Below are 23,291 nucleotides of genomic sequence, written 5' to 3'. Positions count from 1 at the left end.
CAAGAAATGGCTCCCAAAAATGAAAAATCAGAAATCGTCAGTGTAGAAAAAGGGGTGAAAATATCACAACACCTGATGACCAGTCGGTAAGAAAGTCAGATAAAAAGAACGAACCAGAACGTGGGGAATGGGTAGGAAAACTGGGCTTTATTTTCAGCTGCATAAGCTACGCTGTCAGTCTTGGCAACGTATGGCGATTTCCATACTTGTGTTATGAAAATGGTGGAGGTATGTGTCTTGTGGTTTAATCCAACATAATATACATGAAACCTTTACCTTACTAAATGTTAAATCGATGGTTCTGATGGATTACATGTTGTTGTTTGTTATTTAGGGGCATTTTTGTTTCCCTATCTCATCTGTTTAGTCTTGTGTGCTGTTACTCTATTCTTCCTGGAAGTGGCCATTGGTCAGTACCTCAGCGTTGGTGGTATCGGGGTCTGGAATTTGATTCCTATCTTTAAAGGTAGCTATTGTTGTTTACTTCTAGTGCCTTAGTATTTTTCACCTTTTCCGGATATATATAACTCATACTTGTGTCTCAAATATGTCAACAGTTCTTATGTTATGTAATCTATACTTTCAGTAGGAATTGGCTTTGCTTCAATGACCATCGTTTGTCTCTATAATATCCACCACGTGGTGACAATAGCTTGGACTTTATTCTACTTCGTGTTCTCAATGACGACACAACTGCCTTGGGAATCGTGCGGTAATTATGTTAAATGTATTTCTCTGATTCTAGTCAACTGTTTTAATTACTCATTTGTTTAGGATTAACTGTTATAAGCATACAGACACTGGGGGACACTGAATTAAATTAAGAACAATTTAATTTGATAGTATTTTACATGTGGCCGAGAGTGGCCTTGTGGTTAATGTGCCCTTAGTACTTTACATATGGCCGAGAGTGGCTTTGTGGTTAATGTGCCCTTAGTACTTTACATATGGCCGAGAGTGGCCTTGTTGTTAATTTGCCTAACTGTTAAACCGGAGACTTTTGAGTCACGCAAAGTTATCATAAATCGCATTATACGCTTTTGTACCGTGTGTGTGTTATAAGAGTGACAGTCAGATCCCACTTTTAGAACAAGAATGATGTGTCGAGAATTGTCAGTAGATGATACTACTACTACTTTTCCTCGATTCTGTTATTTAAAAAAAGCCTTTTTATTACTTTGGGTGCAGTACTGAAGCAAAATACACAACATTTCGATTTAATAGCACAGTATACTATAATAATGAACATTTCTACTTGATAGAACCGGTTATTACATAATTACTAATTATGCATTACACTATACTACAGCAATGTTTTGATAACTTTGAACACAATAATTAGGATTCTAAGCAAAGCCAATCCTGAATACTTTTCTCATATCTTCAGTTTTTCCTGACCTTTCTCCACGTGAGGTGAACAACTGCTTTTGTTTATATATATCAGGTAAGTGATTTTAATCTGTTGAAAAGACAGAAGGTAGTCGTTGTACAGAGCCCATCACATATTCTTTTACCAATGAATATATATAAATGTTATTGTTATTACATTCATATATACATGTTATTGTCATTATATTCAGATTTAAATGTTATTGTTATTATATCAATATACTAGTGTTATTATTATTACATTCATATACGATATAAACACTAGTAAATATTAATGTTAGATGTTACAGGTTGTTGGACAGAACCAATGGCATATTCTTTTACCAACGAATAGTGGGATTAACCGTACATTTTAATGCCCTGACGCTGAAGACAAACACTAACAACCAGGCTGGGCAACAAATAAAACTTCCCATCTAATGAAGCTAAAGTTTACGTCTTCAGTGAAAACAGTGTCATTGTTAATCAGTAACTGTCAAAAGACTTTTTTTTTCGTTTATTTGCTATCAAGCTTTAATACTAGTTAATAATTCTTTAATCAAAACGTAACGAAACTAAATTAGTGTTAAATTTAAAGAAGTTAACTCTTTGTAATCAGTATTAATTTATTGTATTAATGTTATTAGGTCTGGGTGACAGCAGGAACGCAAGTGTTTTTCACCTTTGGTATTGGTTTCGGTTCCGTCGTAACTCTTGGAAGCTACAACAAGTTTAGCCACAACTTCTTCCGGTAACAAAAAAACAAAATAATTTTTTATTTTTTTATTTGATTATTTAACAATGATTCGCACAAAAATGTTCAATATAATAATTTTCTGTACTCTGTATTCGTTATTCTTTCAATAGATATTATTGTACACTTTGAACACATTCATTATTGTTTCTACATCTTTATTTCTCGAGACGGAAATATTCTATGTATTGTTAACCCTGCTACTAGCATATTTGCTGGTACTGTGATATTTTCCGTCCTCGGTCACATCACCTACTTGAAAGGCGACGGGACTGAAGTTGCTGACGTTGTGAAGTCCGGTGAGATAATTCAGTCTTCTTGTGCTTCAATTGTTTATATAAACACTAAAAGTTCTGTTTCTTACCAAATCAACGTATAACAGAATATTTCAGAACAAACTTTATTAATATTTTCTTGAATCTTGGTTCTAAAACATTTAAAATGAAACGTTTATTGGTAAGTTACAGTGTATCAACATCTTAATATAAACTAAGTATTATCAGACACTGACCTGCTGTGTTTTTTACAGAGTACAAACACGGTCTTTGTTCAAATATAATCTAACATGGTGTATTTTCTTCAGGTCCAGGGTTTGCTTTCCTTGTTTATCCAGAAGTTGTTCTACAGTTGCCACCTCCCCCTTTATGGTCAATTGTGTTCTTCCTCATTCTGTTAATTCAGATAATATGTTGACGTGTTTTATTTGATAGCCAGGTGAGCATATAATACGTTGATGTGTGTTATTTGATAGCCAGGTGAGCATATAGTATGTTGATGTGTGTTATTTGATAGCCAGGTGAGCATATAATATGTTGACGTGTGTTATTTGATAGTCAGGTGAGCATATAATACGTTGATGTGTGTTATTTGATAGCCAGGTGAGCATATAGTATGTTGATGTGTGTTATTTGACAGCCGGGTGAGCATATAATATGTTGATGTGTGTTATTTGACAGCCAGGTACATATTTTATATTCTCATTTTCATTTAATGACATAAATATTCTTTTAAAAATGGGAAAATTTTCAGAGCTCAAAATACTTTTGTAGACTATATTTTTTTTAATTTACGCGTTTGTGTTATTGTTTGTCTGGAGGGAGTTTTCACGTTTTAACTGTTTCAACAATTGAATATTTAATAAGTCTGTGACGTTTGCACTTAATTACTGAGTTAATGAGTTTATTAGTTTGAGAAACACTATGAGAAAAAGATTAACAAGTAACTGACAGTTTAGTGTTATTATAAATTAGACCTGTCTTTGGTATATATAAGGTTAGTACATGAAATCTGTGGAACTAGTAATGGGAGAAATAATACAGTCCATTGTTATTAAATGTGTTGACCTTCATTGTTTTACCAAACGAAACCTGCGCAGTGGCAGAGGCTTATGAAACAATACTGTTAACAGTGTCAGAAGCTAAGGAAAATTCTGATCTAAGAATCGTATGTGCATGATCATGTGACGCGCAGTTAGTGGTTAATTTCTTGTTTAGTTAACCTCAAAATGTGTGGTGTTAACCATTCTCAACAAAATACAACCTTCTGATATGTCATTATTGTCAGAGATTCTATTTCCACTTTCGCTTTATTATCTGTTAGGACACAAGCCACGTGTCGCATGGCAACATGGTTGTTGACACGCGTGCATGTTTTTTTCGCAGTAAAAGACTATTCGGGACTCTTGCATGCTTTCTGCACGTCGTAGTAGTGCTATTCTTGCATGCTGCCTATCCTGGCAACCAGCTACTTTGTTGCTGTCTGCTCCTTTTCTCCGATACCTGTTACATACATCAGTAATAATATTTTTATAATCTTTTACATTTGCGTAACCTGTTACTCATGGCAATAACCAACTAACTAGTTAACAGATGCTGCCGTTTTTTGTAATGTACTACATTTGTTTGTCATAAATCACTAATGCATTATATGGTTGATACCTGCTACGTATGTTTGCCACATAAATGTAGTTCTAGCTTCAAATTGTTGTATCCATCAACCGTTACTTGATACATGTGTTTATATGCTACAAGTGTTCCATGTGTCACCTGAGCTTACATTATTATGTTCTATTTTATATATAACAAATCAAAGAATGGGTGCGTAACCACATATTGTTTAACTGTTTATCGCTGGTTAAGTATTTTAATATGTAAGAAATTTCAACAGGGCCCGGCATGGCCAAGCGTGTTAAGGTGTTTGACTTGTAATACGAGGGTCGCGGGTTCGCATCCCCGTCGCGCCAAACATGCTCGCCCTATCAGTCGTGGGGGTGTTATAATATGACGGTCAATCCCAATTTTTGTTGGTAAAAGAGTAGCCAAAGAGTTGGTGGTGGATGGTGATGATTAGCTGCCTTCCCTCTTGTCTTTCACTACTAAATTAGGGACGGCTAGCACAGATAGCCCTCGAGTAACTTTGGGCGAAATTCAAAAACAAACAAACAAACAAGTAATTTCAAAGTACCATTTTTCAGTGATTCATAGAGATAAACTTCTATATAAAAAAACTCAATACTTTAAACGTACTCTTACGCAAGATGAAGTATTAGGTTATCAAACTAGATAATAACACGTATGTTTGAAACTTTATTATATAAAACATTAATTCATTAAATATATAGTGTACAATTTATATAGATCTGTCTAACTATGTTATTATGTTACTTTGACCTTATGTTATGACAACATGTGTACTGATATTTTTCTGTTTTTGTTTTTCATAGTTCTACACCGTGGAAGCTCTGATAACAGGAATTGTGGACGAATGGGCATCTCTATTGAGACCACGAAGGAAATTATTTACTCTAGGTCACTGAGGTATGTTCCATAATATTAAAAATCAATAAACGAGTAAAACGAAAAACCACAGTTGTTACAGTGTGGTTGTTATAGTAAGAAGTTGGTAATAACAATTGTAACAGCATGGTTGTTATAATGAGAAGTTAACATAAGTTTCAGGGACAACAACGGATATATTGGTCCATCTCAGCTGTCCCACCCTCTAAGCCAAACTAATACTATTAAAAACAATTAGTCATCACATGTCATTCATATATGTATCAAGTTTCTTTTAAACTCACTCAAATTTACTAACATATCTTCATATGCACTGGAAAATAAAGTTGTCATTTTTTATATTTCCTAAATCTATATTTGTGTCACCAAGTTCTATACTTCTCACTATTAAGTATGAAAAATGTTGATACATCAACATTATAAATCCTTTTACAATCTTAAACATTTGAATCAGATCGCCTCTAACTCTTGAGAGAGAAACTTTTAAGGATCTTAATCTCTCCTCAAATGACAACCCCTCCATCCCAGGCACCATTTTAGTTACCCTCTTCTGAATCATTTCCAACAATTTCATTGCTTTCCTAGGGTAAGAAGCCCAAGACTGAACACAATACTCCAAATGCAGTCTAACCAGTGACCTACACAATGAAATTATAACATATTTATACTTGTATTCAATATTTCTGTAAATACAAATTAAAATACTATTTGCCCTACCAATATTAGCAACAGCACGCTGCTTGGATTGCTTAAGAGACTGATCAGCCATTACAACAAGATCATTTTCTTTCATGACATTGTTAAAATTATTCCCATCCAAATTATTCTTATAATTCAAATTATTATCACCCACATATAATATTTTGCATTTATCATAATTAAAACCCATCTGCCATTTATTCACCCAACTCATTATAAAGTAGCAGCATCCTCTTCACAGCCAGCAACACCCAAGACCTCGGTGTCACCTGCAAACATAAGTAATTTATTGACTTTCTTTATCAATGTTATTAACGTAAGTCAAAAAGAGTAAAGGTTCTAAGACTGATCCCTGAGGTACATCTCTTGCAACATTAATCTAGTTTAACTGAACTTCATTTACACCAACCCTCTGCTTTTGAATTCAGCCACAGTTCTATACAGTTACTTAACTTATCCTAAGCTCCTGCAGAGATAAGTTTCTTTACAAACCTTTTATGTGGCACTTTGTTTGTTTAGAATTAAGCACAAAGCTACACAACGGGCTATCTGTGTTCTGCCAACCACAGGCATTGAAACCCAATTTATAGTGGTGTGAGACAAGAGACACGCTGCTTTCCCACTGTGGGGAATGGCACTTTGTAAAATGATTTTTGAAAATCCATATATATCACACCTACACCCTTACCCTTATCTACATGTGCAGTAACATTTTTAAAACATGCAAAAAGATTTGTAAGGCAGTATTTTTCCTTAGTAAAACTATGTTGCTATCCAATAAAATTCTAAACTTGTTAAATGACTTTGCAAAGTATCTTTTATCAGACATTCCAAATCTTTTCTCACAAATGAGGTAAGACTGACAGGCCTTTAATTACTGGGACAACTTCTATTACCTTTCTTGAAGATAGGAGTCAGATTAACCAATTTCCAATCAGTTGGTACTTGTACATTATTCAAGGGCTTAAAACCTTGTTGCAAGTGATCACATGACCTTGTTTAAAACCCTTGGTGAAGTATTATCTGTTACAGGAGCCTTAGCATTCTTTAAATATCCCATTTTTTTAACCAGCTCAGAATTAAGGCAGCCATCTTCTTTGATCTCGTTTCCATTTATCAACTGTTCAAGATGTGAACAGCTTAAGTCTTCATTAGTTAAAACTGAAGCAAAATCAGAATCTAATAGTCTAGGCATTTCATGATCATCAGATACAAGCCTTCCTTCATCATTCCTCATGGGTCCTATCTCCATCCTCACATTTTGTTTATTCATAATGTACTTTAAAAGTTCTCACTGTTAATTTTATGTTTTAAGCCAAATTTTTGTTATAGACATCTTTCTGGATATCATAATTTCTTTTTGACCAAATTTCTTGATTTTCTATAATATTTTACAATACCAGTCAATTTAAATTTCTTTAGTGTGTGGTACTTTTCTTTGATTCTATCTCTTATTCCCTTTGTGAACCAACCTGTTTTTTTACTTTAGATCCCATTTTGTTTCTGTAAGGAATATGTTTATCTTGAATCTTTAAAAAATTATCTTTAAACATTTTCCACAACTGAGTAGTGCCTCAAAATAACTCAGCTGTCCAATTCAGAACACATCTCTTTCAAATTTGCTTTTTTTTAAATTTGGAATCAAAATATCATTATTTCCAATTTCTAAATGCAGCTAAATATCAAATATAATACAGCAATGATCACTTGTACCTAGGTGCTTCCTAGTTTACACCCTCTTAACCATTTCTATATTAGAATTTAACAATAAATCTAAGATAGCATTATTTACAGTAGGTTTCTTAACCAATTGTTAAGAAATCCATCTTGAAAAGTTTTCAGAAACGTTTCTCCCTCATGTTTTGAGGTATTTTCATTTCCCAGTCATTATATCTGCACTTAGAACTACCCTTAATTATGATTTCGTTAACAACTGAGATCTTCATCTTATTACAAAGTTTCTTCCTGATTTCATCAGTTGCATCTGGTGATTTGTGACACATTCTTACTGAAAGCTTTATCCCTTGCTATCCACTAACAGAAACCCAATATCCTTGCTATTATCCTTAATATTCTCAACTTCAACAGTATGTAACTCACACTTTACATAGACAGCCACTCCTTCCCCTTTCTTTAATACTCTATTCCTATTAAGTTACCTATAATCATGTATTCCAAACTCATCTACATTTAACCATGTTTCAGTTATTCTAAATCTTCTATTTCTACCAGTGCCCTAAAGTCTTATACTTCTTTAACTTGTAGCATTACTATAATAACAATTAAGCCTACTCTTGTAACTTGTACTGATTTCCGATGTTAAATTTTCCCGTACATTTTAGTTTTGTTTTATTTGGTTTATCTTTACCCTTCATTAAATAGTCCTAGTTTACAACTTCCCTTACAGCTGAGTTAATAGTTTATAGACGTGTATTAAAATGCTAATTCGATTTATCAATAGATACCGCCAAAATTAATTTGAGAAATTCTCAACTTCCTTGTACATGAAAAGCACGTACGCCACTTGTTTTCAAAATATTTTTTGGAACAAGTTAAATGTACATCAAATTCTTCACATTATAGAGATATTATAAACACTACACACATACAAATATATATATGTATAGTTATCTTCCTCTTGTCAAAAGTCCACTTAGGCCTATTCAGTTACTTTAAAATTTCAGTTGACGAAACGAAGTTTCTTCTGTTACTATCTAAATATACTTCACTTACTTTATCATTGACTTGGGCCGGGATGGCCAAGCGTGTTAAGGCGTGCGACTCGTAATCTGAATGTCGCAGGTTCGCATCCGTGTCGCGCCAAACATGCTCGCCTTTCAGCCGTGGGGGCGTTATAATATTATGATCAATCCCACTATTCGTTGTTAAAGAGTGGGTGGTGATGATTAGCTCCTTCCCTCTCGTCTTACCCTACTAAAATTAGGGACGGCTAGCACAGATAGCCCTCGAGTAGCTTTGTGCGAAATTTAAAAAAAAAACAAACAATTATCATAGACTTACCGCGGTTGTATCCTACATGTTTAAACGTTTCTACTGTCGCTTCTTCCTGCGTATTTCCCAAGAATCGCTTGTTTAGATCTCAGAGTCTACTGATACTAATTCATTTACTTTAGAATTCTCTTTACTGAAATAAACTATTATTTTTATCTTTCTTCTGCTATTATTTTTCCTCTAACACATTAATAGTTAGGCCTATAGCAACCGTTCGGCCTTTCCCCTCTTACAACAGACAACTTCTCTCTCTCCTCTTGTCTGTCTACTGTTCTCGCTTATCTCACACTATTTGTATATTTATTCCCAAATCGTCTGTTCATTATATTCTCTGCATCAATGATTTATAAACACAACACCCAATACACGTCTATTTTTAAATCTCTTATAAAGTAATTAAAAGTAAACAACTAAACAATCATAAAACATTCTTTCGAAAACTAAACAAAATTACTATTATCGAAACTAGACAGTCTTTTATATCATGGCAATAAAATGAACTAGGATACGAATGTGAACACTTGACAACAGCAATGTTTAACCAAGCAAGTGTCAATTACCAATATATTAATTTTAATTAGTAAAATACCCAATATCAAGACAATAACAGTTTCTTTGTTGTGGTCAAGGTATATGTTCATGAATTTACTGATGACAGAACTGTCCAATAATATTTCAGTTATTCATAACCCGAATTTGTTTTTTATTTTAGTTTTATTGTTAAAACTAATTACCTTTATTGTTTTCTTTTGTTTCTTATTTTGGGGTCTTATATTCATTTCAGTTGATGAATTATTTTTACCAGTATCGTAATAATTATATTTTATTACACGTTTCATCTTTTACAGTAAGTAAGATTTGTTTTCAAAACATACATAAAATCAAATCATATTTACTGTAAAAATGACGTAATAAATAAAACTTACCATAAGCACAACTCCCAATACTATTATATTTATTCAGTAACGTTCCACTTCTAATATATCTGTTTATTTCTGTGGCTTTACCATGGTGTTATCTTGTATCTAGAATATGGAAACTGTAACTTGTAATAATATATATTTAATCAAAACGAAACTGTTAAGTACTAATTCTGACTGGATTTTGTTAAACTGATCGTATTATTCACTAAAATAATCATTTTACTTTTCAGGGGGGGCATGTACATATTTCAACTGACGGATTATTATTCTGCCAGTGGAATGACTCTATTGTTCACTGTTTTCTTTCAAACTATAGTTATTACATGGGTTTATGGTAAGTTTCAAATGGCATGTCCTTCATTGGTAAAATAGACCATTGTTTTATACATCACTTCCAACTTCTAATACATCTGTTTATTTCTATGGTGTAAGATTTTTATGTTAAATGTGGTGATGTGTTATACGTACGTTGATCCTGGGAGGATCTGTTGTACACAAGCTAGCCCTAAAGATGGTATTTGCGAGTTAACTCAATAACGTACTGTTATACTATATGCAAGTTATCCCTAAAATGGGCTGTATTATTCTCAGGTTAACTCTAGAAGATGGTGTTTTATTGTTTTCTTTGGAGGTGTTAATTAATTATTCATTACCTTTAATCCGTGTATTATTGTACTCAATAGCCAATACTTTTGACAATTTAATTTCTTTTCATTTATTGCGGGATTTTCAAATGTTTTCAGTGTAAGCCAGTATTATTAATTAACAATTGGACATTTAATTTGTAGATTTGTTTGTCTTTTGAATTCAGGTTTTATGTCAAGTGTTTTTTCACATAAAAATTCTAACCTCACCCCACCCCATCCCAAATCTCTTCCACCACCACACTTCACTCAACCCCACACCACCCCATCCCGAAAAAAAAGAAGAAACCAGGAGAATCATTGCAAGGAACTAATAAATATTTTACAACGACAGCAACGCTGAAATCAAGGGTTCGATTCCCCTCGGTGGGGTCAGCAGATAGCCTGATGTGGCTTTGCTATAAGAAAACACACATACAAAGATTTATTATTATTATTGAGAAGGCCTTGTGAAAACAATAATACTTCTTAGGTTTATGATGTTTAAATGGATAATATAAGACCAAGTAGCCTAATAATTCCGCAAGCTTAACAACAAAGTTTAAATAAATGTATAAAGATTTTAAACGAAATATGAAAAATCATTTTTCATTAAAGGGGATAAATTGTACTCATTATTAGGTTTAATTCTTTCACTGGAATTTTAAATTTATTATTATCATATTTAAGTTATTTCTTCGAATAAACGGTACTGTTAGGCTTAGAGTTCCATAGCTAGAGTTTACATGATGCATCAGTCCCTAAAAGGCCTGGCATGGCCAAGCGCGTTAAGTCGTGCGCTTCGTAATCTGAGGGTCGCGGGTTCGCTCCCGAGTCGCGCCAAACATGCTCGCCCTCCCAGCCGCGGGGCCTTATAATGTGACGGTCAATGCCACTATTCATTGGTAAAAGAATAGCCCAAGAGTTGGCGGTGGGTGGTGATGACCAGCTGCCTTCCCTCTAGTCTTACACTCCTAAATTAGGGACGGCTCGGTGCAGTGGGCTAACAACCTACTCACTTAAATACCTGTTCATGAAACTCCAAGTGATTGCGGCCCTATGTTCCTCGACGGAATCGAGTGGTAGATGAATGATGAATCAGTCCCTAAGCGTACTTTCAAAATAGAAGTTAAAGTTAATTAACAGAGCTTTAAAGACTTCTGTGTGCGAATTATTTTCAAAACGTGTAACTGGTTGTAGGTCTAATTATTGACAGAATGTGTACACGTCATCATTATGAATTTGTTACGTTTCTCATTTTCCAAAAGTCTTGAAGAAAATTCATTCAAAATTAGGCTTAAAAACTATTATAGGGTGAATGATGTACAAATATGATTCGCAATTTCTACCTCTAAGCAAACACTTAAAATTATTTCATGGTTTATTTGTTTGCAATTAATCACAAAGCTACACAGTGGGCTGTCTGAGCTTTGCCCACCACAGGTATCGAAACCCGGTTTTAACGGTGTGAGTCCATAGACATACCGCTGTGCCACTAGAGGGCGTACTTTTATTATTCGTGTTATATTAAGAATACAAACCATAATTTACTAATACAGCTCTTTCATCTGTTTAGTAGAAATATATGATAAATAAACATTAATAAACAATATTTCTGACTTACAAAACAAGTATATGTTTCATAACTGTTCTTTCCTTCACGTCAGTGTGGCCCGGCATGGCCAAGCGTGTTAAGGCGTGCGACTCGTAATCTGAGGGTTGCGGGTTCGCATCCCCGTTGCGTCAAATATGCTCGCCCTTTCAGCCGTGGGGGCGTAATAATGTGACGGTCAATCCCACTATTTGTTGGTAAAAGAGTAGCCCAAGAGTTGGCGGTGGGTGGTGATGACTAGCTGCCTTCCCTCTAGTCTTACACTGCTAAATTAGGGATGGCTAGCATAGATAGCCCTCGTGTAGCTTTGTGCGAAATTCAAAAACAAACAAACAAACAATAACCAAATAATTGACGTAAATTATTATAAAATAAAACTACATTTAATCTGCTCTGACCACCGCGACTCACCGAATCTCGGATTATAGCGTTCTAATAAATCGAGATGAAAACGTTTAGCTTTAAACTGGTTGCATTACAAAGATAAAAACAGTGTTAAAATTTGAAAGTGTCATGGCATATGTAACTTATAACATCGCAAATACAACATGAATACAGTGACATATTTTCATAAGAATAACTTGCAGTAAGAGCTGATACATGGAATGTGTGTATAAGTTGTAAAAATATATGTTATTATATAAAGATACTAAAGTTTCTATGTTTTACACAGTTCACTGTAGTTGTCTTTGGATAGTTAAAATTTCAAAGTTTAAAAATTCGTGACAAATAACTTCCAATGCTGTAGCTTAAAGCCCGAAAGAAAACATAATTTTCCATATACATACATGTATAACGTTCTAAAGTGTCTGTTAGCAACCTTTTCGGGATTAGGCTCATGTTATTCTTGTTTATATAATACTTAAAAAAGTAATAGCTTACTAAACTTAAGAGTGTACTAGTTTTATCTCTAAGCTCGTTTTTCTTGTCCAACAAGAACAGTGTAAATACACCCATTATAACAATGCAGCTGATATTAGACAGTGCATGAATATTGTTTGTACACTAGGCTTAAGAATACATGTAGTAAAGCTAAGAGTGAACGTACTGTGTTCATTACTTAAGGGCCCCATTCTAACTAGTGACTCTATACAAGTTCAGAACTCGTATTAACTGATAATAATAGGTTTGACGTTTTCTGTAAGTCAGTACAAGTGTGGGTTACAAATGTAACGTTTCATCAAACAAAACCTCCAGTCATTCTCTCTCATGTCATCGTTAATATTTTATAAAACAGACACCTAATCGCTGACGTTGCGAAAGCATAGTGCATAGTAAACAGGCGTTAATGTGCTTATATTATTAATGTTCTTTACAAAGAAAGAAGGCATTAAAGGTTTGACATTATCAAGCGTAAACGAGAGGAAATTAAAGGTATTCGCATTATAAAATGTACGATGAAAGAACTACCAAGCACTAACACGTTGATATATCAAGAGCAGACACGTGAGAAAAAATGTTAACTTCTCTTAACGTCTGATATTTGAGAAACTGACCTTTAGTGTATTAATATAATCAAAGTTATTCACAGGAGAGTTTGTTTGTTTCTAACGTACTAATGATTTAAAACAAACATTAATGTGAAGATATTAACCAAATAATGTGGCCCGGCATGGCTGCAATTTGTATTGTCCAGGCCCGACATGGCCAGGTGGGTTAAGGCGTGCGACTCGTAATCTGAGTGTCGCAGCTTCGCATCCAGGTCGCGCCAAACATGCTCGCCTTTCAGCCGTGGGGGTGTTATAATGTGACGGTCAATCCAACTATTCGTTGGTAAAAGAGTAGCCCAAGAGTTGGCGGTGGGTGGTGATAACTAGCTGCCTTCCCTCTAGTTTTACACTACTAAATTAGGGACGGCTAGCACAAAGCTACTTGAGGGCAATCAAAAATCATAGCAAGAGTGTTGAAAGTGATTATTTAAGTTTGGTTGTATAACGTGGCAAACAAACAAACCTACCACGTTATACAACCAAACTTAAATAATAACTTTCAACACTCTTGCTATGAGTTTTTTAAATCAGTAAATATTAACTCACCAAATAAATTGAATAATAACTCTTAAACTAAACAGTTTTGTATATCCAAAAAATATTAATTACCAATTTGAAATCATTCTTTCCCCAACTTATGTGTCTACAGTGAAGTTATAATTTATAAAGCTTCTGTAATAAATAATCATTTTCTTTGAAACAAACATGGATTTTTTAACGCGATAGAGACAGTGGAACTCGATTTATGTTTTCTTGTCCCGAATTTTCACAAACTTCACATCGATAAAAAAATTAAAATAAAATCTATGTAAAGTTTGTGAAAATTCGGGACAAGAAAACATAAATCAAGTTCCACTGTCTCTTATTAGTGAAGAAAATCGTCTGATCATAGAAGTTCTTCTATTGTTGTCTTGCATCTGGCTTTCTAATTCAGTTAAACAACAGTCAAAATCTTCTTGTGGATCTAAATATGTTTCAGGAGCTTACTTTTCTCAATTTTTCTATGTACTCTAGTCCTCGGAACACTCTGATTCTGATGTATATATATATTCATAAAGAGCCAATGCCAAGTTACTTTAAGAAATCTGATAACAATTCGTGATGCAAGCCAAAGAAAAAAAAAAGAGTTAAATTATAAAACTAATTATATTTAGCTCTCATAAACTGAAATGATCAAACTTCTGTATAAACCTCACCAAAACTGTTTTTATTGTGCACTTGATATTGGTGACAATGAAATCAGAAAAGCAAGTTTTATATTATATTATAGAGGAAACGAGACTCTAATTCACTCACACCACGTAAAGATGAACTAGATGATAGTTATGATACAATACCTTTGGCCATAGGTGTATTAAGCCTTACTCAAGCTGCATCCAATTGTTTATGTTCAGTTTTGTTTTGTTTCTAGTTTACCATAAACAACAACAGATGTAACGTATATCATTTTACCCTTTTTCTAGCACATTTGTAAATATTATGTCGTTATGATTGATAGTTAGTTTACAAGTAAAACCAACAATTAAAGTAGGTAAAATAAAAGTGAATTATTTGAAACTCCCTTCAAAATGTAGTAAATAATTTATTCGTCATATTAATTTCACACTCCAATGTACTTGATTGTATATTTTGAACAAATGGTTCTGTACTTTGAGTTTAATTAAGACGTTAGGTGATAATTAGAAAAGAAAATATTGAAATATCGGAAATAACACGATTTGTTTTGTGTAAATATGTTTGTTATCAACATACACTTGTAATTTAGTGTTCAGTGAATATTGTTTTTACATTTTCAAACCTTATAAATAGTATGTAAATACAATTATTTTCCCTTTATTATATTAAATTACTGAACACTTCACGTTTATGAAGATCTTTGATAAATTTAATAATTTTCTGATATTGCAATTTACCCTTACACGGACAATAAATAAATAGTTTATTTACGTTTAAAAGCCGAGATGTGTAATAAAAGATGTTATGTTTTATTTACAATTCAAGAATGTAGTTCCCTAACACAAAATATGAAAGTACTAACCTCATATTTCTGAGCATACTTCTATGCATATTAATAAACAATGGAATGGTTTATTTCTAAATTAATATTTGTAGCTACTGTGTGTTTGTGTATTTCATCCTCCGTATATGTAATGCAAAGACTACCATGCAGATTCCATATACAGATGAAATTGACGGTGAGTGATTTGACTTCGTACACGTGCAGGTAATAATCACAATAAATCTAATCTTACGATGAGTCTTTAATGTAGATTTCTGGTCCAGTGTCCTCCGGAGGTTCTGCGGTAAGTCTACGAACTTATGGAGCTAAAATTCGGGTTTTGATTTCCCACGGTGAACACAGTCTGATTTTCTTCTGTCACAAACAGAAATCAGTTCCTATACTAAAAACTACCAGTAGTATAGTAGAACAATACTGTATTAAAACATAGATTGTCGAGTGAACCAAGGAAACCTTCAGAGTAAATATTATCAATAACTATCAGTAATAACAACAATATTATATTAGAACATAGATTGTCGAGTGAACCAAGGAGGCCTTCAGAGTAAATATAATAAATAACTGTCAGTATTGACAACAATATCAGAATAAAATACAGATTGTCCAGTGATCTACAAAGGCCTTCGGAGTAAATAGTATAAATAATTACTTCAATTAAAAGATCAGTTTTCAGGTTTTATTATCAATTAATAGCAGTATAATATAGAAAAATATAAATCACGAAATAATATCAAATAGATATACAATTCAATATTAATAACTTAAGAAATAAACAATGTTCAGTCAGCATCCTTTAGAATATTATATAACACACAAGTATTAAGCCCGTGTTGTCTTGTGTTACACACAACACACACAATTTAAATATTTATTTTCTATTTATAAACAGCACACGAGTGTTATATCGGTGTTCTATACTATTATACACGATATGCAAGTGTTAACACTGTGTTCTCTACTATTGGCCAGGTGGTTAAGGCGCTGGACTGGTAATCTGAACGTCGCTGATTCGAATCCCCGTCGCACCAAACATGCCCTTTTAGCCGTGGGAGAGAAATAAAGTTACGGTCAATCCCGCTATTTGTTGGTAAAACAGTAGCCTAAAGAGTTGGTGGTGGGTGGTTATGATTAACTGTTTTCCCTCTAGTGTTACACTGCTAAATTAGTGCGGCTAGCTCAGATAGCCCTCATATAGCTTTGCGAGAAATTCAAAACAAACAAATCAAGCTGTATTTCGTTTGTCTCTTCACAACCAGTCTTTCCATTTACATCTTACTGTGAAGTCTCTCTTTAATTCTTACCTTAAATGCTATTATACAACTTAAGTTGGAAGTGGAAACGTTATGTAATTTTATTTGAAATAAACAAATATCGATACAGATATTTGATTTGCGTTAAGAAGTGTCAGGCCTTTCGTTTGGCTTCCTAGTTATGGCTTCATAGGTATGGCTGGGGACTTAAAACGCCTGAAACCGCTAACCTGATACGTACCTTCAAAGTTAACTATAAACAAACATTTCCTTCCTGCTTGTGACAAATTTTGTTTTCTAGATATCTTGTCGTTTAACATTTTCGAAGTTTATTCTCTACATTATATAGGAATAAATTTAATGAATCAGCTTTTTGTTTAGTTGGAAAATAGCTCAGTGAGTCGTTCTTTTTTTTAAAAACTAAAGGAAATGGTATTAATTACATCAGCTGGAAAAAAGTGACATTTTAGTATTAATGTATGTCTAACAGTAAGACACACCATTCTTTTTGTCCACCAGATTTTCATTTGAGGCCATGTGTTAGATGACCTGACAGGTTTTGTTATGAAGCGAAAGACGTGTTTATTTTATATATCTCTGTTAATCAAATACGATTCACATTTAGTATCGAAAGGAAGCCGGCTATGTTTTAACCTTAACCTAAAACATACAGAACAGTAAAAGAGGTACATGTACTTACTTTAAGTGTTTCAATTTATTTTATAACCACTATTTCAAGTTTCATAACTGTAAACACATTTGCAAGTGTCGTAGTGCAAGACTTGACTAACAATTGTTCAAATTGTAATACTCAAAGGAATCAGGACAAATCGTCGCATTTTTTATAAACAAATCACTACACGTCATTCATTATTCGCACTTGTTGATAAACTCAACACTGAATGAATATTTTATCTCTACACATAGCCAATATCACTTCTCAGGTTACTGTTTTTTGTTCTCTAAACAACTGGAGGCCAACATTACACCTTAAGCGACTGCCTATTGATATTCTAACATATGGAAGGTACAATCAAATCATAAGTAAATGTTCTTTTGTTGTTGTTGTTATAACGGTTAGAAGTGAACACTACACCTTAAGCGACTGTCTATTGATATCCTAACATATAGAAGGTACTATCGAATCATAAGTAAATGTTTTTTGTTGTTGTTATAACAGTTGGAGGTGAACATTACATCTTAGGCGACTGTATATTGTCATTTTAAAATGAGGAAGTCACCACCGCATCGTAAGTAACTAATTTTTTCATTTAACACCAAGAGGTTTTTAAGTGACTGATGTTTATATAAATAAGGAAACTGGAGTGAGATTTGTGATGTACGTTTTATTGAGACACAAACAGAACTGACCGACAAAGCGACCTTCAGGTTTTTGATATTCGAACTTTTCTTTAACAGATCTGTCATGACGTCAAGGAAATAAAAATTTCTACGGGGCAAAACTCACTTAAGGATATATTAGGACTACTGTATTAACTAACTTAGGAAAAGAGTGGACGTTTGAAGCACGGGACATGAACTTCACACAGCAACCGAACAACAAACAACAGAAAACACCTTTCTACTCTATTGTTCATGGTTTTTACTTACTGCTTGAGGCAGCAAGTCAACAATCAACCATTCAGTAGGAAGCGCCTCTAGCATAATTTTATTAAATCAAAGGGTGAACAAAATCAACCAATAAAGTGCAGAACGAAGAAAAATCCTAATTTCTGACCAACCCTGGCTTTAATAAATGTACATAAGAATAAGAACGACTTTGCAATGTTGGAATTATTTTGTTAAACATATTGTCAGATTTAATATTATCTTTCTGAATTTCATTTCTAGATTTTATGCTTGAAAGTTTGTTTAAGAAATTTAGAAAACTATATAAACAAAGAAGAAATTGTGGCAGTTTAAAATATAAAATTTTAACAAACGAAACTTAAAAATTGATCTACTTGAATAAAACGTAAATATACATAAGTAACATCTCTTGGAACATACAGTTACATAATGTATTTGATTGTACGGAATTAATGTCTCCCTAGATGAATTATTGTGTATATGTGCACATGAAAATGGTTTTAAATGAAACAATTTAGGGTGTGGGTGCACATAGAAGTTGTGTCTAATGGATTAAATGAAACAGAACATTTAAACAAATTTATTTTACTGGTTTTCTGAGGTGTGTTTATTTCTTCATCGCTTCAACTGTACATGTATATAACTGTATGCTTTTTCAACTATATATATATACATATATGTCTTGACAGTGTATTTTGTTTTCTACAGCATTTGTTTGTGTTAAAGTTATGTCCATGAATAAAGTATCTTCTGAAAATGAAACATCAGAAATCGTCAGTGTAGAAAATGGAGTGGAAATGATTACAATACCTGATGAAATGAACCAGTCGGTAACAAATCCAGATAAGGAGAAAGAACCAGAACGTGGAGAATGGGAAGGAAAACTGGACTTTGTTTTAAGTTCTATAAACTACGCTGTCGGTCTTGGAAACGTATGGCGATTTCCATACTTGTGTTATGAAAATGGTGGAGGTATGTGTCTTGTGGTTTAATCCAACATAATATACATGAAACCTTTACCTTACTAAATGTTAAATCGATGGTTCTAATAGATTATATGTTGTTGTTTGTTATTTAGGGGCATTTTTGTTTCCCTACATCATCTGTTTAGTCTTGTGTGCTGCTCCTCTATTCTTCCTGGAAGTGGCCATTGGTCAGTACCTCAGCGTTGGTGGTATCGGGGTCTGGAATTTAGTTCCTATCTTTAAAGGTAGCTATTGTTGTTTACTTCTAGTGCCTTAGTATTTTCACCTTTTCCGGATAAATATAACTCATACTTGTGTCTCAAATATGTTAACAGTTCTTATATTATGTAATCTATACTTTCACTAGGAATTGGCTTTGCTTCAATGGCCATCGTTTGTCTTTATAATATCTACCACGTGGTGATAATAGCTTGGACTTTATTCTACTTCGTGTTCTCAATGACGTCACCACTGCCTTGGGAATCGTGTGGTAATTGGTGGAACACAAAATACTGTATGAAAGAGGGAATCAACATCACGAATCTCAATATTACAGCCACCGAAGCAAAATCACCTGTAACCGAATTCTGGGAGTAGGTTTAATTTTTTTATTTTTCAGATGAATTTATTATTTTCGATCAATAGATATGAGTCGTATTTGGATCTAGTGTTCTCAAAATATTGTTTTCTATGTATATATACACATATATATATTACAATGGGAGTACAATTAAATAACTATTTTCTATCAACATAATGTTATTATTTATTCATTTTCCACATTTGTACACTGGTTTTTTAGTCCAGTTAACTGTTTACCAGTAATTTATATTTTTCTACTTTAATTTATGAAAAATATATTGTCGATAGTCCAAAATGTTTAACTTGTCCAGCCACAGTGGATTTTCAACATTTATTTTAAGATATACCACGATGTAAAATGATAATATAATTTATTTACTAACTTATAATATATGTGGTTTAAGTGTGTAGAACAAATAACTAATCCTTTACATTTAAGTTTCAATCTAGGAAGATCTCAGTGTAATAAAAATCTTCCCAATTGTATTGAAATTGATCCCATTTACAAACATTCATTTACTGATGTCAAAATAACTATCTTGGAAAATCATACAACATAAATCTACTAATAAAAAGAGGAAAATATTTTGAAGAAAAAACTCCTTATTCTTATGAATTATACAATGATTTTCAAAACAAAACTGCTGAATCTTTAAATAAAATTATTTGTATTAGAATTTCAATTGAAATAAATACTTGTAATAGTAAAAAAAAAAGAAGTAAAGGTGGCTTCCTAGTGGCATAACGGTTTGTTCGCAGACTGATAATGCAAGAAACAGATATCTCAATGTGTATCTTTGTGCTTAACAATGACAAAGTTAAAGGTAAAAATATAAAAAAATTGATTACTTTAGATAATTTGTATGAGAATGTAAGATACTTCTTTTAGCAGATATGTTAACAGCTAAAATTAATAATAATAGAAGTTTTTTTTATATAAATGATAGAAAATTTAAATATTTGTAAAATAATTGTTAAATTTTGAATTTAAACATCTTTCTATTAAAAGTTTAATGTTAAATTTTGTTTAATATCATTTTTTAAATAAAAGAGTGGAGGTTGGAAATTTTAACTTTTAGAATTTTTAGGATGCTTTTATTTCTACGATTATTTTGCATGTGGAGGTTGTATCTGAATATTAAGCATAACTGCCTTCTCACAATTGGCTGCAGCCGTATGAAAGGCAGTAGGAGTTGAGATATTACGTTTGTAAGCACTCAAATTCTAACCCTTAAATGATTTTACATACCTGCTGACTAGTCTGACATCAGTGTCTGGATTTTATCTGATAACATAATGTAATGACCACTTACATTATTTGTTGTGATTCATGGTTGAGAAATAAGATTAATAATTCAAAATAACTGTTTAATTTTAATTCTGTTATAATGTTTGTTATATATATATTTTGTGGAAGTTGGTTAAAAATACAAGTACATCATTCAAAGTCATTATACGTAAAAAGGTAATTGTTCCAGAGGAAGCACACTTCCTCCAGAGGTACACATGTTTTAATTAGGGAAGTTTAGAAATAGTGTTTCAAAATTATGTTGCATGTGAGTCACTATTCTCACAAACTACCATTGCCTTTGTTTCTCTTCCTTTTCACAATATGAGATTAGTGATTTCAGTACAGTATGTGTCAGTGTGTAGAATTCTGTTCAAAACAGATGATGCTTACTGTAGCTACATCTAGGAATAGGCTTAACTAACAATGACTGTAATAATAATGGACACCTCATGTGCCAGTTTATGATGCACCATGTACCTTGTGAGAATTTTACCCAGTTAAACTTGTTATTGTTAATCTAGTAAGATAAAATTTAGGACATATATTTCTAAGTATAATTGGTTTTTAAATAACCTTCTTTGTTTCTCTTATTGGCTTGAAAGGTACTTATAATACCATAGTAGACAGTTTTATCATTTAATACTCAAAAATTAAAAATTATGAAACCCTAACTGAAGTTGGTTAAATAGTATATTTCAATAATACAATATTTATTACTCTTTTGAAGGTGTTGAACATTACAAGTTACTTCAGGAATACATGACTTGGGAGGTGTGAACATGGAACTGAGTTTGTGTTTGTTACTTGCCTGGTTTCTGGTTTATTTGGTCATCTTGAAAGGACTACAGAGTAGTGGCAAGGTGAGATTTAAACTAAAATAAAACTTGGAAACAAAAGAAAAAGGAAGGATTGTATAAAACAGTGTTACAATAATCACAAGGAAAGATAACCTAATGACATAAAAATACCCTTTCAGTAATCATAAGAAAACATCACCTAATGACATAAAACACCATTACAGTTATCATAAGAAAACATCACCTAATGACATAAAACACCATTACAGTAATCATAAGAAAACATCACCTAATGACATAAAACACCATTACAGTTATCATAAGAAAACATCACCTAATGACATAAAACACCATTACAGTTATCATAAGAAAACATCACCTAATGACATAAAACACCATTACAGTAATCATAAGAAAACATCACCTAATGACATAAAACACCATTACAGTAATCATAAGAAAACATCACCTAATGACATAAAACACCATTACAGTAATCATAAGAAAACATCACCTAATGACATAAAACACCATTACAGTAATCATAAGAAAACATCACCTAATGACATAAAACACCATTACAGTAATCATAAGAAAACATCACCTAATGACATAAAACACCATTACAGTTAAAACATCACCTAATGACATAAAACACCATTACAGTTATCATAAGAAAACATCATCTAATGACATAAAACACCATTACAGTAATCATAAGAAAACATCACCTGATGACATAAAACACCATTACAGTAATCATAAGAAAACATCACCTAATGACATAAAACACCATTACAGTAATCATAAGAAAACATCACCTAATGACATAAAACACCATTACAGTAATCATAAGGAAACATCACCTAATGACATAAAACACCATTACAGTAATCATAAGGAAACATCACCTAATGACATAAAACACCATTACAGTAATCATAAGGAAACATCACCTAATGACATAAAACACCATTACAATAATCATAAGAAAACATCACCGTTTATTTAATCCAATAATCTTTAATGTTTCTAGCATTAATTATTTCATTTCTTTGGACTGTTTTACTTCATTATTTGTTTATTGTTTACAGATTATTAAGGTGTCAGCAGTCACTCCATACGTCATTCAAATCATTCTTCTTATTCGTGGAGTGACGTTAGAGGGCGCTGGAGACGAACTACTTTTTTACATTACTCCAAAATTTAACAAACTTTTGGATCCCAAGATTCGTTTATGTTATTGTTATTACATGCATATAGTAATATTATTGTTATTATATTCATATATAAATGTTATTGCTATTACATTCATATATAAATGTATTTGTTATTATATTCATATATGTGTTATTGTTATTACATTGATATATAAATGTTATTGTTATTATATTAATATACTAATGTTATTATTATTACATTCATATACGATATAAACACTAGTAAATATTAATGTTAGATGTTAAAGGTTGTTGGACAGAACCCATCGCATATTCTTTTACCAACGAATAGTGGGATTA

General features: G+C 32.6%; 1 protein-coding gene across 1 annotated transcript; it reads left to right on the top strand.

The window, feature by feature from the left end:
• The first annotated feature begins 9,779 nt into the window (after positions 1-9,779).
• Positions 9,780-23,000, top strand: LOC143243391 (sodium- and chloride-dependent GABA transporter 2-like). Its single transcript, XM_076487253.1, has 7 exons — positions 9,780-9,885; positions 17,727-17,796; positions 18,845-19,108; positions 19,215-19,346; positions 19,469-19,694; positions 21,702-21,834; positions 22,866-23,000. The coding sequence occupies exons 2-6, from the start codon at positions 17,775-17,777 to the stop codon at positions 21,706-21,708; spliced, it is 651 nt and encodes a 216-aa protein (XP_076343368.1). The 5' UTR covers positions 9,780-9,885; positions 17,727-17,774; the 3' UTR covers positions 21,709-21,834; positions 22,866-23,000.
• Positions 23,001-23,291: the final 291 nt, after the last annotated feature.

Source organism: Tachypleus tridentatus, unplaced genomic scaffold, assembly GCF_004210375.1.
Source record: "Tachypleus tridentatus isolate NWPU-2018 unplaced genomic scaffold, ASM421037v1 Hic_cluster_2, whole genome shotgun sequence".
Classification (NCBI taxonomy): domain Eukaryota; kingdom Metazoa; phylum Arthropoda; class Merostomata; order Xiphosura; family Limulidae; genus Tachypleus; species Tachypleus tridentatus.
This window is presented reverse-complemented; position numbering and strand designations above follow the sequence as displayed.

Excerpts from the sequence above, each read along its gene's own strand:
- LOC143243391 (XM_076487253.1), top strand. The coding sequence starts at position 17,775 with ATGAGGAAGTCACCACCGCATC. Across the intron at positions 19,109-19,214 it reads GTGTTATGAAAATGGTGGAG|GGGCATTTTTGTTTCCCTAC; the intron begins GTATGTGTCTTG and ends TTTGTTATTTAG. Across the intron at positions 19,347-19,468 it reads TTTAGTTCCTATCTTTAAAG|GAATTGGCTTTGCTTCAATG; the intron begins GTAGCTATTGTT and ends TACTTTCACTAG.